The 12017-nt window shown below is 53.1% G+C and overlaps 7 protein-coding genes across 7 annotated transcripts; 5 read left to right on the top strand and 2 right to left on the bottom strand.

Moving 5' to 3' along the window:
* The first annotated feature begins 496 nt into the window (after positions 1–496).
* Positions 497–2163, top strand: BDV59DRAFT_165994 (enoyl-CoA hydratase/isomerase family protein). Its single transcript, XM_073687644.1, has 3 exons — positions 497–1010; positions 1063–1685; positions 1744–2163. Exons 1-3 carry the CDS (start codon positions 904–906, stop codon positions 1851–1853), a joined length of 840 nt encoding a protein of 279 aa, XP_073549709.1. The 5' UTR covers positions 497–903; the 3' UTR covers positions 1854–2163.
* Positions 2164–2248: 85 nt separating this feature from the next.
* BDV59DRAFT_175297 (uncharacterized protein) lies at positions 2249–3185 on the top strand (the record flags this gene model as incomplete). The annotated part of the gene is made up of 1 exon (XM_073689239.1): positions 2249–3185. A coding segment is annotated over one exon (440 nt), but the record flags the coding sequence as incomplete, so codon positions are not given.
* Positions 3186–3202: 17 nt separating this feature from the next.
* On the top strand, positions 3203–3930 carry BDV59DRAFT_175296 (uncharacterized protein). Its single transcript, XM_073689238.1, has one exon. The coding sequence runs from the start codon at positions 3258–3260 to the stop codon at positions 3768–3770; it is 513 nt and encodes a 170-aa protein (XP_073549707.1). The 5' UTR covers positions 3203–3257; the 3' UTR covers positions 3771–3930.
* A 328-nt stretch (positions 3931–4258) lies between these two features.
* On the top strand, positions 4259–5783 carry BDV59DRAFT_200720 (phosphotransferase family protein; the record flags this gene model as incomplete). Its single annotated transcript, XM_073693647.1, has 3 exons — positions 4259–4916; positions 4999–5173; positions 5243–5783. 3 exons carry the CDS (start codon positions 4259–4261, stop codon positions 5781–5783), a joined length of 1374 nt encoding a protein of 457 aa, XP_073549706.1.
* A 687-nt stretch (positions 5784–6470) lies between these two features.
* Positions 6471–8541, bottom strand: BDV59DRAFT_175294 (PEX28-32 family peroxisomal membrane protein). The gene is made up of 3 exons (XM_073689237.1): positions 8313–8541; positions 8120–8254; positions 6471–8064 (listed from the first exon to the last, which is right to left on the bottom strand). The coding sequence occupies exons 1-3, from the start codon at positions 8459–8461 to the stop codon at positions 6843–6845; spliced, it is 1506 nt and encodes a 501-aa protein (XP_073549705.1). The 5' UTR covers positions 8462–8541; the 3' UTR covers positions 6471–6842.
* Positions 8542–8741: 200 nt separating this feature from the next.
* BDV59DRAFT_192328 (TauD/TfdA dioxygenase family protein) lies at positions 8742–9997 on the bottom strand (the record flags this gene model as incomplete). The annotated part of the gene is made up of 4 exons (XM_073692030.1): positions 8742–8926; positions 8963–9337; positions 9390–9719; positions 9772–9997. 4 exons carry the CDS (start codon positions 9995–9997, stop codon positions 8742–8744), a joined length of 1116 nt encoding a protein of 371 aa, XP_073549704.1.
* Positions 9998–10967: 970 nt separating this feature from the next.
* BDV59DRAFT_200717 (uncharacterized protein) lies at positions 10968–11529 on the top strand (the record flags this gene model as incomplete). The annotated part of the gene is made up of 2 exons (XM_073693646.1): positions 10968–11064; positions 11123–11529. 2 exons carry the CDS (start codon positions 10968–10970, stop codon positions 11527–11529), a joined length of 504 nt encoding a protein of 167 aa, XP_073549703.1.
* Between the last annotated feature and the right edge of the window lie 488 nt (positions 11530–12017).

Here is a 12017-nt window from a genome sequence, read left to right as displayed (position 1 = left end):
ATCACAGAGAAGGCTTCGAGATAATGGACCTTTAACTATACATAATGCTAAGCGTCATATTCAGTTCAGGAGCGAAGAGGAACGACAGGAAGAACTTCGGCGAATAAAGAGAGCGCGAACTTCAAAACGCGATCAACCAACAACGCAGGCAGATACAGAGGCTAAATTAGATCAGGAAGCTAGCCAGGTGGATAAGGAAGGTCCTAAACCACTATATTGGATCGATTCCCAGGGTGGTGTTGAGTAATTTTATGAATAGCCTCAAATTTATCGTTTGACTGAAAATTATCGTTTGACTGAAGCAGACCAACACCCGAAGGGGGGGTGGGGCTGCTGACCTAAAGAGACGGCTACTACCCCGTTCTATCTCTGACTGGGAGAAGTTTGGCATATTTGCACTGTTTGCTTTGTTTGTTTGCTTCTGATATCTTCGGTGAGCGCGGGCTGCTTCTTCAAGCTTGGGATTTTCGATAGATTGCCTCCATACGGTTGTATTGGTGAATTAAATCAGAGTCATCAAAATTTAATGCATCATTCTGTTCATGGTCTGGAATGATCCTTGCAGATAACTTGTCGATGATATATCATTTCCGATGCCTCGGCACGTGAAGCTGGGAGCAGAAGAACAAAATGACCTCCAACGCTTCTCCTCGCCGCAGTCAATTCGAAACCTTGCTGTAGAGAAACATTTACTCGCCACAGGGATATACCATCATCGTACGGCGTAAAACCAAAGCTGCGTCCCCTGTTCTGGCCGTCTGGTGCCTCACCTCCTCCCACGCCTCCACACTCGCATTACCGAGGTTCACAGCTTCGCCGACGAGCCACGGTGTATATAGCTCCTCGACCCCAGCTCATATCCGTACCTCACTCCTACTCAACAAGACACATACAACACTCACAATGGCGCCTAACTATCCCTGTAAATACTTCAACGTCTCGTTCCCCCAGGAATATGTCGCGCACGTGGAGATCAACCGTGCCGATAAGATGAATGCCTTCTTCGAAGCGTACGTTCCCGCATACAAACCAGAAAGACTAGCTACTGAACTTCCACCCTAGTATGTGGGTCGAACTAGGCCAACTCTTCAACCAGCTCTCGTACGACTCCTCCGTACGGGCCATCGTGCTCAGTGGCGCCGGTGACAAGGCGTTCACGGCCGGTCTGGACGTCAAGGCCGCCTCGCAGGGAACCCTCAACGACAGCAGCTCGACAGATGCGGCGCGCAAGGCCGTCGCGTTGCGCCGACACATTACGCCGTTTCAGGACTGTATCACGGCGGTGGAGAAGTGCGAGAAGCCGGTGATTGTTGCCATGCATGGATTCTCGCTGGGGCTGGCGATCGATCTGAGCACCGCGTGTGATGTGCGCCTGTGCACGCGCGATGTCAAGTTCGCCGTGAAGGAGGTTGATATTGGGTTGGCCGCGGATATCGGGACCCTGAGTCGTCTGCCTAAGGTGGTGGGCAACTTCGGCTGGGTGAAGGAGGTGTCGCTGACGGCGCGGATCTTTGGCGCCGAGGAGGCGCTCCGGGTTGGGTTTGTCAGCAGCGTGCACGATACTAAGGCTGCCGCCATTCAGAAGGCTATCGAGCTGGGTGCCTTGATGGCGACGAAGAGTCCAGTTGCGGTACAGGGCACCAAGGAGATTCTGAACTGGTCGCGTGATCATACCGTGCAGGATGGTACGTTTGTTCCTCTTTTCCCTTTCCATTATTGCGTATACCTTACTGACTGCGTAAGGCCTCCGGTATACGACCGTATGGAATAGTGCGGCGCTGCAGACAAAGGATGTTTCTGCGGCGTTGCTGTCCGGTATTCAGAAGCGGAAGCCGACTTTCGAGAAGCTGTAAACTATATGTCGCTGCACATATTTTGTAGAGTTTATTCCAAAGAACATGTTTCTCCCTCGGCGCCACATCATCTAAGCACGCTGGAGCTCCGTGTGTCGTGTGCAATAATTACAGATGTCCGTTTACCGCGTTCTAGAGGCAGAGCTCTGCTCAAGAGAACGATGAAATTCCGAGGAAACATAGAGTGCAATCCAAAGATATGCTGAGGAATGCCTGGGCCTTGGAGATGACGATTTTCATTAGTAAAAGGCAGACGAGGTTGAGTGCGACGAAATATATTCCTAAGAATACGAAGATGCAGTAACGTGGCTGGGCGGAGCGGAGCGGAATTTCTCTCCGCGGCCAAAACTTCATCGCGACAGCCGCAACTCTCCTCCAACACCACCTCTACTTCACCATGTCCCTCCCCGCACCACCCTCCAACCTCCTCCGAGCGTGCCCTCGACGACGCTTACGACACTCCCTCTCCCAGCCGATCCACGTCTCTCGACTATTCCACTTCACCGCGTCTCGCAATGCCGCGCGATCCCCCGCAGTCCGGCGCGCGCAGGCCGCAAGAGCTCGTCCAGGCCTGTCGACAGATTATCTTTCCACGAACCCGATCCAAGGGAACGTTGAAACCCAGCTGAAGTCGCTTGAGGAGCAGGGAATCGCAGCGTGGGAACAGGTGATGCGGTCTGGATCCATGAGCACGACCGTCTCGAAAGAGACCTTCCTTGACATCGCAAAGCAGCTACTGGAGACCGCACATCGTCAAGCTCCGTCTGCAGCCGCTGTGCAGAGTATATCGTCCGGTGCGCAAGAACATCCCTCGTCTCTCATACTCTGGCCCTGACCGACCCAGATGTCGACCTCGTCTTCAAAATCAGCCACTTCATCTCGCCCGGAAACTCCAGCCTACGAGAATGGGCTCTATCCGCCTGCGGCCTCGCTGGCGCGCGCATTCCCTCCCTTATCGCCGCCGCCCGCTACCTTTCAATAGGCCCAACGTCCTCATCCTCGTCCTCCAGAACCGCCCTTCCGCAAACTCAAGCCCTCGCCCAAGTCGAGACCTTCGCTCGCCGCGACCACGACCCCCGCGCCATGCTCCTCCACGCTAAAGCGCTCGCCCGCCGGGGCCAATCCTCCGCCGCCCTGCCCTTTCTCGAGCAAGTCCTCGCCATGATCCACCCGACGCGGCGCCGGCCCCTCCTCGACGAAGAATTCATGCTCCCTGGCATCACAAGCCCATGGGCGACCTACCTCGCCGTGAAGGAGGAGGCGAGTGGCCGCCCCATCGACGACGCAGAACGGGAGCGCGTGCTTCGTCCCGCCGCGCTCGAGTACCATGACCCTCCGGCGCTGATGCAGTATGCGCGCCTGCGGCTGGTCCGCGCCGCCGACCGCGACGCCTACGAGGAGTACATGTCCATGGCTGCGATGGCCGGCCATGCCGATGCGTGTCGTCGTCTAGCCAACTTTTACCATCTCACTGCCATGCGCCGGTTCCCCCGGCGCGGCGCGAAGACGACCGTTGTTGCATCAGCAACGTCGGAGGCGGCACCCGGGGTGGAGATGGAGGTCGAGGAGGCGGACCAGGGCTTTCTCGCTAGGTTCTTCCCGCGGTTCTATGCTCCCAAACCGCACGGCGAGTATCGCGCCCTCGCGCTTGACTGGTATCATGTCGCTGCGTCGCATGCGAGCAATGCGCCTCATGTTAAGGGCGATATTCTATCGAAGACGGCGCTGGTTGTCGCTCTGATCGTTCGCGAGGAAGGCCTCGTCATGGACCGTGCTGATCGGGTCGAGCAGGCATTCCAGTGGTTGCAGCGTGTGGGAGATCTGCCGGCGGTTGCGTCGTTTGTCCGGCAGCTCAAGCTAAAGTGGAATGATGCGGGGCATTTGCCTGCTGTGCCAGAGGAGTTGCTGGATGTTTGAGCCGGATGGTGTATGGATAGTGGTTGGCCTTTGCGGTTCGTGATACCCATTTTGTATATAGTGTAATGTGAGCACCTGTGAATCTCCCTTCCTAGTTAGTTTTGCAGAGAGCCCTAGTTAGGGAGATAGTATCATCAATCATCAATTCCATGTTCTGGTCATCGTCTTCCTGACATGTTATATGGACATTGGCCTGTTTTGTTGACTGAAAGTTCAGCCCTCACTCCTCAGCCGACACTACGCCAATCAGAAGGCACTCTTTAGCTGGTCCAGGGCTAGAAAATCACATCAGGGTCCGTGTTATGGTGACTTGTATTTGCACGTATAGAGTAATACCCTGATATGGAATGGCTGGCCAATAGGAGACTCACTCCTGACTTCTACTCCCAGCTCACCCCTGTAGCCCTGTCGCCCGCGTATCATATTCAGCTCACTGAAGCCGTATCTCCTGCCCCTTCTTCCTCCATCTGAAGCTTTCCCTTACCGCTATGGAAACCAACGCAATTATCGATCTCGTCCACGAGGTCCAGGGCCAGCTGTGGGTTGACAGGATAAACGATACCTATAGAACGGGCCGTCTCTGCCAGTGGGTATCAACTTTCCACCCGCAGAGCCTCCCTTGTCAATTAAACGGCAGTTTCCACCACGGAGCCTTCAACGCTGGGATGAAAATGGTTTTCAGCGACGATACTGCCTGGATGGTCCGCTTTCCCCGCAAGGGGATGATTTGCGACCAGTTAATGGACGAGAAGGTGGCCATGGAGGTGTCAGCTCTTAGTCTTATCCAGGACAATACCACTATCCCTGTCCCGAAAGTTCATGCGTGGGGTCCTGCTGCAAGCAACCCGCTCGGCCTAGGCCCATTTATCATGATGGACTTTATAGACGGCGTGAGCCTTAGTGACATCTTGCGGGATCCTGAGGCTCAGCGGCCGAGTCGGGTGATAAGGGAAAATATCGGCAACGACGACATTGAAATAATCTACAGACAGATGGCAAATTTTCTCCTTCAGCTTTTCCGACTTGATTTTAGCCAAATTGGTAGCCTGCCTCCGCCACAAGGACAAGCCCAAAAGCCTACACCGCTACGGCCGCTAACATTGAAGGCCCATACCATCCTACAAAACGGGGGCGTGGATACTTTTGGTATGTCATGTTGACTTTTTTTTTCCCCCTTCAACATCCCGAATCCTCACACCGAGGCTGTTCCTAAGCTAATAATATAAAGGAGATCGGTCGCAAGGTTTCGCGACAACAACTGAATATTTCCAGTATGTCGTCGGGCAAGACTGGGAACAGCTCATTCGCCAGCCGAATTCAGTTGTTGGCTTCTATGGCGCGCAAAATGAATATTCAGCGTTTAAGGTCCTGAAAAGCCTGATACCTGACTTTGTATACGCAAAGTATGATTATCACAAATTTAAATTAATTTGCGACGACTTAGGCTTGGCAAACCTGATTGTCCGTGGCAGAGATGACCTTACTATTATTGGAGTAGTGGATCTGGAATGGTCATACATGGGGCCTGCTCAGCTCTTTGGCTCGGCACCATGGTGGCTCCTTCAAGATAGACCTGTTAACAGCGCGTGGGACTGGGAGGACGACGAGCCGCCTAAAATCGGCACTAGGTATTTGAAATACCTAGAGATATTCATGCGTGTTCTGGAGGAGGAGGAAGCAAAACTCCCTGAGGCTGAGGATAAGGAGCTCTCCACGCTCGTTAAGTGGTCACAGTCATCGGGGGCAATGTGGCTACATATGCTTCTTTCGTCCGGCTTTAACGGCCGTAGGAGCTTTCCTTTTACACAGCTGCGGCTACATTTAGGGCCTGAGGAACGGGCGAGGCGTGAAAAGCAGTTTGACGACCCAAAAGAACGCGAGGAATTTGCAGCACGCAAGGTGAATGAGTTAGATAAGTATGATGAAGACTTGGAGAAGATAGAAGAGAGAATATCTCTACTTAACAGAGGGCATATTACAAAAGAGGATTTCATTGCGAGTACTCCAAGGTAAGACACTCACAAGTAGAGGGTGATCCCGTTCAGGGGGCATCGCACCGCGAAGACAATGGTCAGGGGTTCAGGCAGGTCGAGGCAACATATCAGAAAGCCGAAGAGGAGAAAACCATTATTGGCCTGAGTAAGGACAGTTGTAGGGAGTGAGTCCTACAATGCTATATCTATATGTTTGGCTACCAGCTATTACTCACGCTCGCTCTTATATGAATGGCATTTTGGTCGCGTAATAGATACTGTCATTCCAAGAACTAGATAATGACCTCAACCGTTTCAGGTCAACGCGTGACAAGAAGATGCATAGTTTGACAGACTCTCGTTCCATCTGCATGGAGCATAACCCTTCGATGCCGCCGCGGAGTACTCTCAAGTTACAAGGGGTTTATCAATGTATAGGTCTTCCATGCCTCAGAATCTTCATCTACAATGGCACCCAGGCCTTGTAGGTACATTGGTTGGAGACTTCTCTACAAGAGAGCAAGCTGCGGAGCACTGTAAGCGCTAGACCACCGCTCGCCGCTGGAAACTACGGGTGGAACTGCGACCGTTTAGATTTCCCAGGTCCTCACATTCTAGGCGTAAAGTACGTTATCGCCGCGAATTCGGTGCGTATAATCAGGAGGACCAGCGTCCAACATCTTGATGACTGCTAAATGCGAATGTGTAAATTTAAAGTTATGTACTTCCTGCCACTTCTAACGCTAGTTCACAAACATCCATCTGAACTAACATCCATCTTGTCTGCTCTTCGCCCTTCATAGAATGTCGCGCCAAATGGCCAGCACTGTTCTAGTCTAGGTATATCCACCTGGTGGCATGGATATGGTGTATCGTAGCTTTGCTTCCGCAGCAGAAAATGTATACAAACGTAAAGATTCCCTCATGGTTACTACTGAGGGCGGAACGGAAACGGGCTCGCAATCAGATGTTGGATGACCCTCTGGTAGACGTGCGATTGCTACCACTCACGGGTTGTCATTCTCGCTCAATCTTAGGACTTTCGATAGAAAGCACCAATGAGATATAGTCGTAACGTATGCTGAATTCGTAGGTAAAATCACCGGTCCTGCTCGTTGTTTGCTGGCGGCTCTTTATCGCCCTCCACTACACTAATCCTATGCACGACCCGAACCCAGCGTCGACGCCTCCATTCCCCCATCATATTCGAGCCGGTACCCCTCTTCTCTTCGAAATCATGCGATGCACGCGCCCGCCGCGACTCTCCGTCAACATCCCAGTAGCCCAGCGCATTCGCGACGCCAATCTCATCGCTAGCTAGCGCAGTCGATGGCAAGTCCCATACCCAGCCGCCGATCTCGTCGCTCTCCGAGTTGCCATCAGCGCTAGAAACCTCGAACCCGACGCCGGTGATCATGCGCTCTACTACCCACTCGCGACAGTCCAGGTCTAGCTCCCACTTCTTGCTTTTCCAGGCCCAACCGCGCGGTGGCTGAACGTCCTCGAAAAAGCGGCAACCCTTCGGTCGATCGCCGGCGATGCGCGATGGCGACAGCGGGTCATACGGTAATGGGGCAAAAAGGAAGTGGTCCCACTGCGACTCGGTGTTAGGGGGGGCTAACGAACGGTACTGAATCTCAAAGATCTCGACCTCCCGCTCTTCGGAGTAGGTGTCAAGGGAAATATCGGCCACTGAGTTTATGAGCGACATGGTGGACGACGGGGATGGGAGGCCTAATTGGTCGGGGGCGGATTCGCCGGCTAGGTCGAGGGAGATATTCTGGACGAGGTCGCGCAGGCGTGGGTGGCTAGAGAGGATGACGGCGTTGCCACCGACTAAGAGAATGAATCTCCAAGGGAGGTGGGCAGTCATGAACAAGAGAGCCGTGACAAACATGCAGAGAAGGAAGATAGATGAGGAAAGGTTCTCATTGGAAAAGTTGGTGAGCGGGGCGAAAACGGCAATAATAGCATCGTGAAGATCGGAGAAATCGGCCATGCAATTCTGGAGATCGCGCATATTACGAAAGAAGTCCTTCGAGGTCTCCGAGGCGGGTTTGATGGTCTTTGCTGGCGCGAGAGCTGGGCCTTCGTAAGAGTAGTAGGGGGTGATGCTGGAGATAGACGGGGGCGGGGGATGGCGGGCAAGGAACGCGGGGACCATCACGAAGAGTAGGAAGCATGCTAGCGGGAGGACCACGAGAAGATGCGGGTCCAAACAGACGAAGGAGTAGACAAAAAGAAAGGAGAAGGTATGGGAGGACTTCTTCCAGCTCAGAAGCCGCTCGACTTGGTTCTGAAAGTGAAAGACCACGCCGATTCTGAACGAGTATTAGGTGGTAGCCCGTGAGAGTATCGATATGAAGAGTTCGTTACCTCGCATTGAATCTGCGGAAATTGTTGGCCATCAGAGGTAGACTGAAAGCAGGTCGTTTAGGGTCAGCGACAGGCTTATCGCCGACGGAGACTGTCTCGTTGACATTGTCTGCGGGGACGATCTGTTCGAGAAGTCTGTTGGGTATGTAAGCAAAGGTTCCGAAGAAGAAAAAACAATCAATTGGAGATGTACTTTGTAAACAGCCGGTCCTGCAGCGAAGGAGACCGCTGGTGGCCTAGTGTCGGCCTCGGTTTGGACTGACTGACATGAGCCTGTTGAGGGTTGATGAGAGGAATGGGCTCGTCGCGATTGACGATGGCGTCGGCAGTGGATTCATCCATAATGCCACCTCCGGGACAGGGCTGACCGGGTTGACAGGAGGGGAAGAGAGAGAAGCATTTCCGATTACAGAGGAGAGGAGATGGAGGACGCTCGGTGTTGGGACGAGGAAGATCACATCACATGCACATGCAGCCGAGTTATGCCGGCGGGGTGAGTCAGCATTTATGCCTTAACTAACATGGGAGTTATGCAATTGGCAGCTACTATGTTTGGTATGTTTGCATCACAGTTGACATATCACGTGACAATTTACTATCCATCTCTGTCTTCTCTTCAACTTCATTCACCCCGATTCGCGTCCTCCAAAGCTGCCCGTCGGCTTGTGCTCGCCGGATCCAAGTACGGCCGTTCCCCCAACCCCACCGCGCGATGACCGGTCCGTGGGCCCTGATCTGCATAGTCCCATGTCGCGGCATGGTACACACTGCGATTGTCCCAGATCGCTGATGTGTGCGATGTTAGCTCTCCAACCATCTGTTCTTCTCGTCTCAATCACTCACCCAGGTCATTTGGATTCTCCCATCGCAGACGCACTTGGAGATCGTGGTTTTCCACAATCAATGTCACAAACCAATCCAGCAGATGACGGCTTTCCTCGTCCGTGAGGCCGTTGACCTTCTCGACATGCGTTCCCACCGCAAAGACGCTCTTCCATCCGGTCACTGGGTTCGTGCGGATGACCGGATGCACCGCCCGCAAGTCGTCCCCTACATTCTCCGGCGCCCCCCGTGGTCCTGTGTAAATCTCAAAGTCGTTCTCCTTGGCCACCCGGTTGAACCCCGGCTGTGCATATGTGGCTGTCAGGCTCTCCAGGAATTTCTGGTAGGGCTCCGAAATCCGGTCGTATACCTCGTATCCGGATGCCCACAAAGTATCTGTCGCGTTCTCTTAGCATCCACGGCCTGGATTTGTTCTGCTTGCACTCACCTCCGCCGGTCCGGGGCAGCTGGGTCAGCCGCAGCAGAGTGTAGTCGCTGGGGATCGGCTCAAACGTGATGTCGCTGTGCCACTCGCGGCGTGCACTCTGCTTGCGGCTATTCCGATCTTTGTACAACGTCTTCCGTTGCTCCGAGCTAATCACGCTGATCTCATCGTCCTTGACGCTGTGCTCCCGACCGGAGTTGGCTACCGGGTGGATGTGCAGCCCGGATGTCGCTGGCTTGCCGGACAGTTGACCCAGTCTCTGCACCAGCTCTTTCTGTAGGTCGTCGTCGAGCCCATCCTGCTTGCGGAAGAAGACAACTCCTCGCTGCGAGACTGGCAGAGATGAGTAAACTTGGTAGGCTAGAAGGCTACTCGGGCCACTCACTTGTGATGGCCAGATCCCGCAAAAGCTCGTCAGAGTTAGGTGCACGCAGCCATTCCTTCAGGCTCGCAGTCGGGAATTCACGTCCAATGACCGGAGTCACGTCGAAAGACTCATATCCATCCAGAACGCCACTGAGTTTCAGTGGTTGTTTCTGGAAGCCTTTGAGGGCACGGCTGTCCTCAACCACTGGGACCACCGGAGCGCTTGCAGTGAGAGATGGAGCCATGGGGTATTCCACTGAGCAGATGTAGGATTGTAGACTTGCTGGTACTGTAGTATTAGTCGTAGAGACAATATACACGACTGTATCGACTCTACCGGATGTGCCTTTATATGCTGGAGACAGGCCTGGTCTTGCTGTCAACCCCGCACAGCATCGCGCCATTGTATACCATCTGCCATCATTTCCACGCCATAATGGCTGGGATGGGATGGCGTTCACTCTCTCGTCAGTGGTCGCCCATTTGCAATTCCATCTCGGGATAATGCAATATGTCACCATGGCCTATGCCAGTGCCGCCAGGACGCTGGAACAGGCCGACGTATTTCCGTCCTGCGACCATCAGGTCCATCAGATTGCTTTCCTTGGGTTCTTCCGGATTCATCCAGAACTGACTGCACCAACATCACACTGCTTGTCTTCGACTTTCTTATTCAGCTGCCTAGGCCACACCAAACTACTCAGGTCTCAAGTCACCTTTGAACCTTTGAACCACTCTGATGCTATCCCCAGGCAGTTATTGTGGATCGGCTCTTTCCCTTCGCCATCGAACCTTGTAATTCATTGGGTCTCAGATCTATAAGTATATTCAACTGCACGCCCATATGTTTGAAAGATCTTGAAACCTTCCTTGAATATTGATTTTATACACAACAGATGACTTACAGGAACATGTGACATGACTACAGTTATATTCATATGGTCTGGTACAGAATATGTCAGGGCACGGAGGTCATCTTCACTTCGATAATGAGTGAATACGCCCACGCAGGAGCACTTTCGAGTGAATCAGCCTTCACCAGCTTGTGTTCCTCCTTCACGGACTATGTAAACCTCTCTGTTGATCTCTCCCCTCCTCCTTCTCTTTCAACCTCACCATTTCCACCTCAGTCGTCTTCCCACTTCTCTTCATCCGTACTACACATCGCGCTGAGTCTCCGCTATCTGTCACCGTGAGCTTCATTGTCCAACCAAGATGAAGTTCTATCTTGTCTTCTGTCTCCTGGTCATTTTGGTGGCTGCAGGCACTGTGACCGACAACCGCAGCAGTGACCTCGCCGTCAACGTTACTGGTAAGCAGCCATCCACACAGCATCGTGCGAAGTTAAATTGCCCTGACAGTGGGTGCAGAGCTCAATGACCTTATCGCCGCCATCAAAGTCGACGTCCTTGATCTCAACGGGGCTACCGCTGACGACGTTACCATCGACCCTGCGAACTCGATCCCTGCTGACACTGCCGGTCCGTGCAACCGTAAATGCAAGGGCCCTGGAAGCAGACCGTGCTGTCCCAAAGATACCTGCTTCATGGATGTTTGCATCGGCCCTCACCTCGGTCCTAACGAGTTCCCAGACGCTTTCAACGCGTACGCGCAGATGGAGCTCAACCGAGATGCTGCAACTCTCGACAAGCGCGACCCAAAGTGCAGGCGTGGGTGTGTGCGGCACACTGATTGCTGTCGTACTGATCTTTGTATCCTTCGTGCCTGTCTGGGAAGACATGAAGACCATCCGGGTCCTGCTCTGTCGAAGGAGTGAGGTGGTTCTACGTTGGTACCTGGAAGGTTATCAAGATCTTTTCATGTGTGGCGCGAGGAGGCGGTTACAAGGATTTTCGGCTATTTGCTGCAAGTGAAGATAGTTCATTGTGGTTAGCACGTGTCGTAGCTAGTCCAGCACAATTTCACGTCCTGATTCGAAAACTAATCATGCAGCCGTATGGCGTAGAAGTTGCCCAAGTCGATCGACAGTAATGAGAAGTACGCCGTATGCAGGGACCCTTAGTTTAACCAAGCTGGCGTGATTCTGCAGAGATTCGGGGTCGAGGCCAGATCACATGCAGAATCTCTCGTTTGATTATGTTTGATTGTGACCATGAGCCGTTCGGATGTTGACGCATACTGACAATCGCTGTGTCCAGGAATCTTCTCCGTAGAGGGACGGCGGAAGAGCTACAACCTATAACAATTGGATACTCGGGGCGATCCATGTCGATAATGCATAAGCGAACGCTCGCTTAGAGAAGA

This window comes from Aspergillus ambiguus, assembly GCF_047715705.1.
Source record: "Aspergillus ambiguus strain CBS 117.58 unplaced genomic scaffold BDV59scaffold_9, whole genome shotgun sequence".
Lineage (NCBI taxonomy): Eukaryota > Fungi > Ascomycota > Eurotiomycetes > Eurotiales > Aspergillaceae > Aspergillus > Aspergillus ambiguus.
The sequence above is the reverse complement of the archived record's forward strand: the minus strand, read 5'-3'. Positions and strand labels throughout refer to the sequence as shown.

Coding starts and splice junctions, on each gene's coding strand:
- BDV59DRAFT_175296 (XM_073689238.1), top strand. CDS start 3,258: ATGTCCATGGCTGCGATGGCCGGCCATGCCGATGCGTGTCGTCGTCTA.
- BDV59DRAFT_175294 (XM_073689237.1), bottom strand. CDS start 8,461: ATGGATGAATCCACTGCCGACGCCATCGTCAATCGCGACGAGCCCATT. Junction 8,255..8,312: donor CAGGACCGGCTGTTTACAAA/GTACATCTCCAA, acceptor CATACCCAACAG/ACTTCTCGAACAGATCGTCC. Junction 8,065..8,119: donor TTCCGCAGATTCAATGCGAG/GTAACGAACTCT, acceptor ATACTCGTTCAG/AATCGGCGTGGTCTTTCACT.
- BDV59DRAFT_165994 (XM_073687644.1), top strand. CDS start 904: ATGGCGCCTAACTATCCCTGTAAATACTTCAACGTCTCGTTCCCCCAG. Junction 1,011..1,062: donor ATGAATGCCTTCTTCGAAGC/GTACGTTCCCGC, acceptor CTTCCACCCTAG/TATGTGGGTCGAACTAGGCC. Junction 1,686..1,743: donor TGATCATACCGTGCAGGATG/GTACGTTTGTTC, acceptor TGACTGCGTAAG/GCCTCCGGTATACGACCGTA.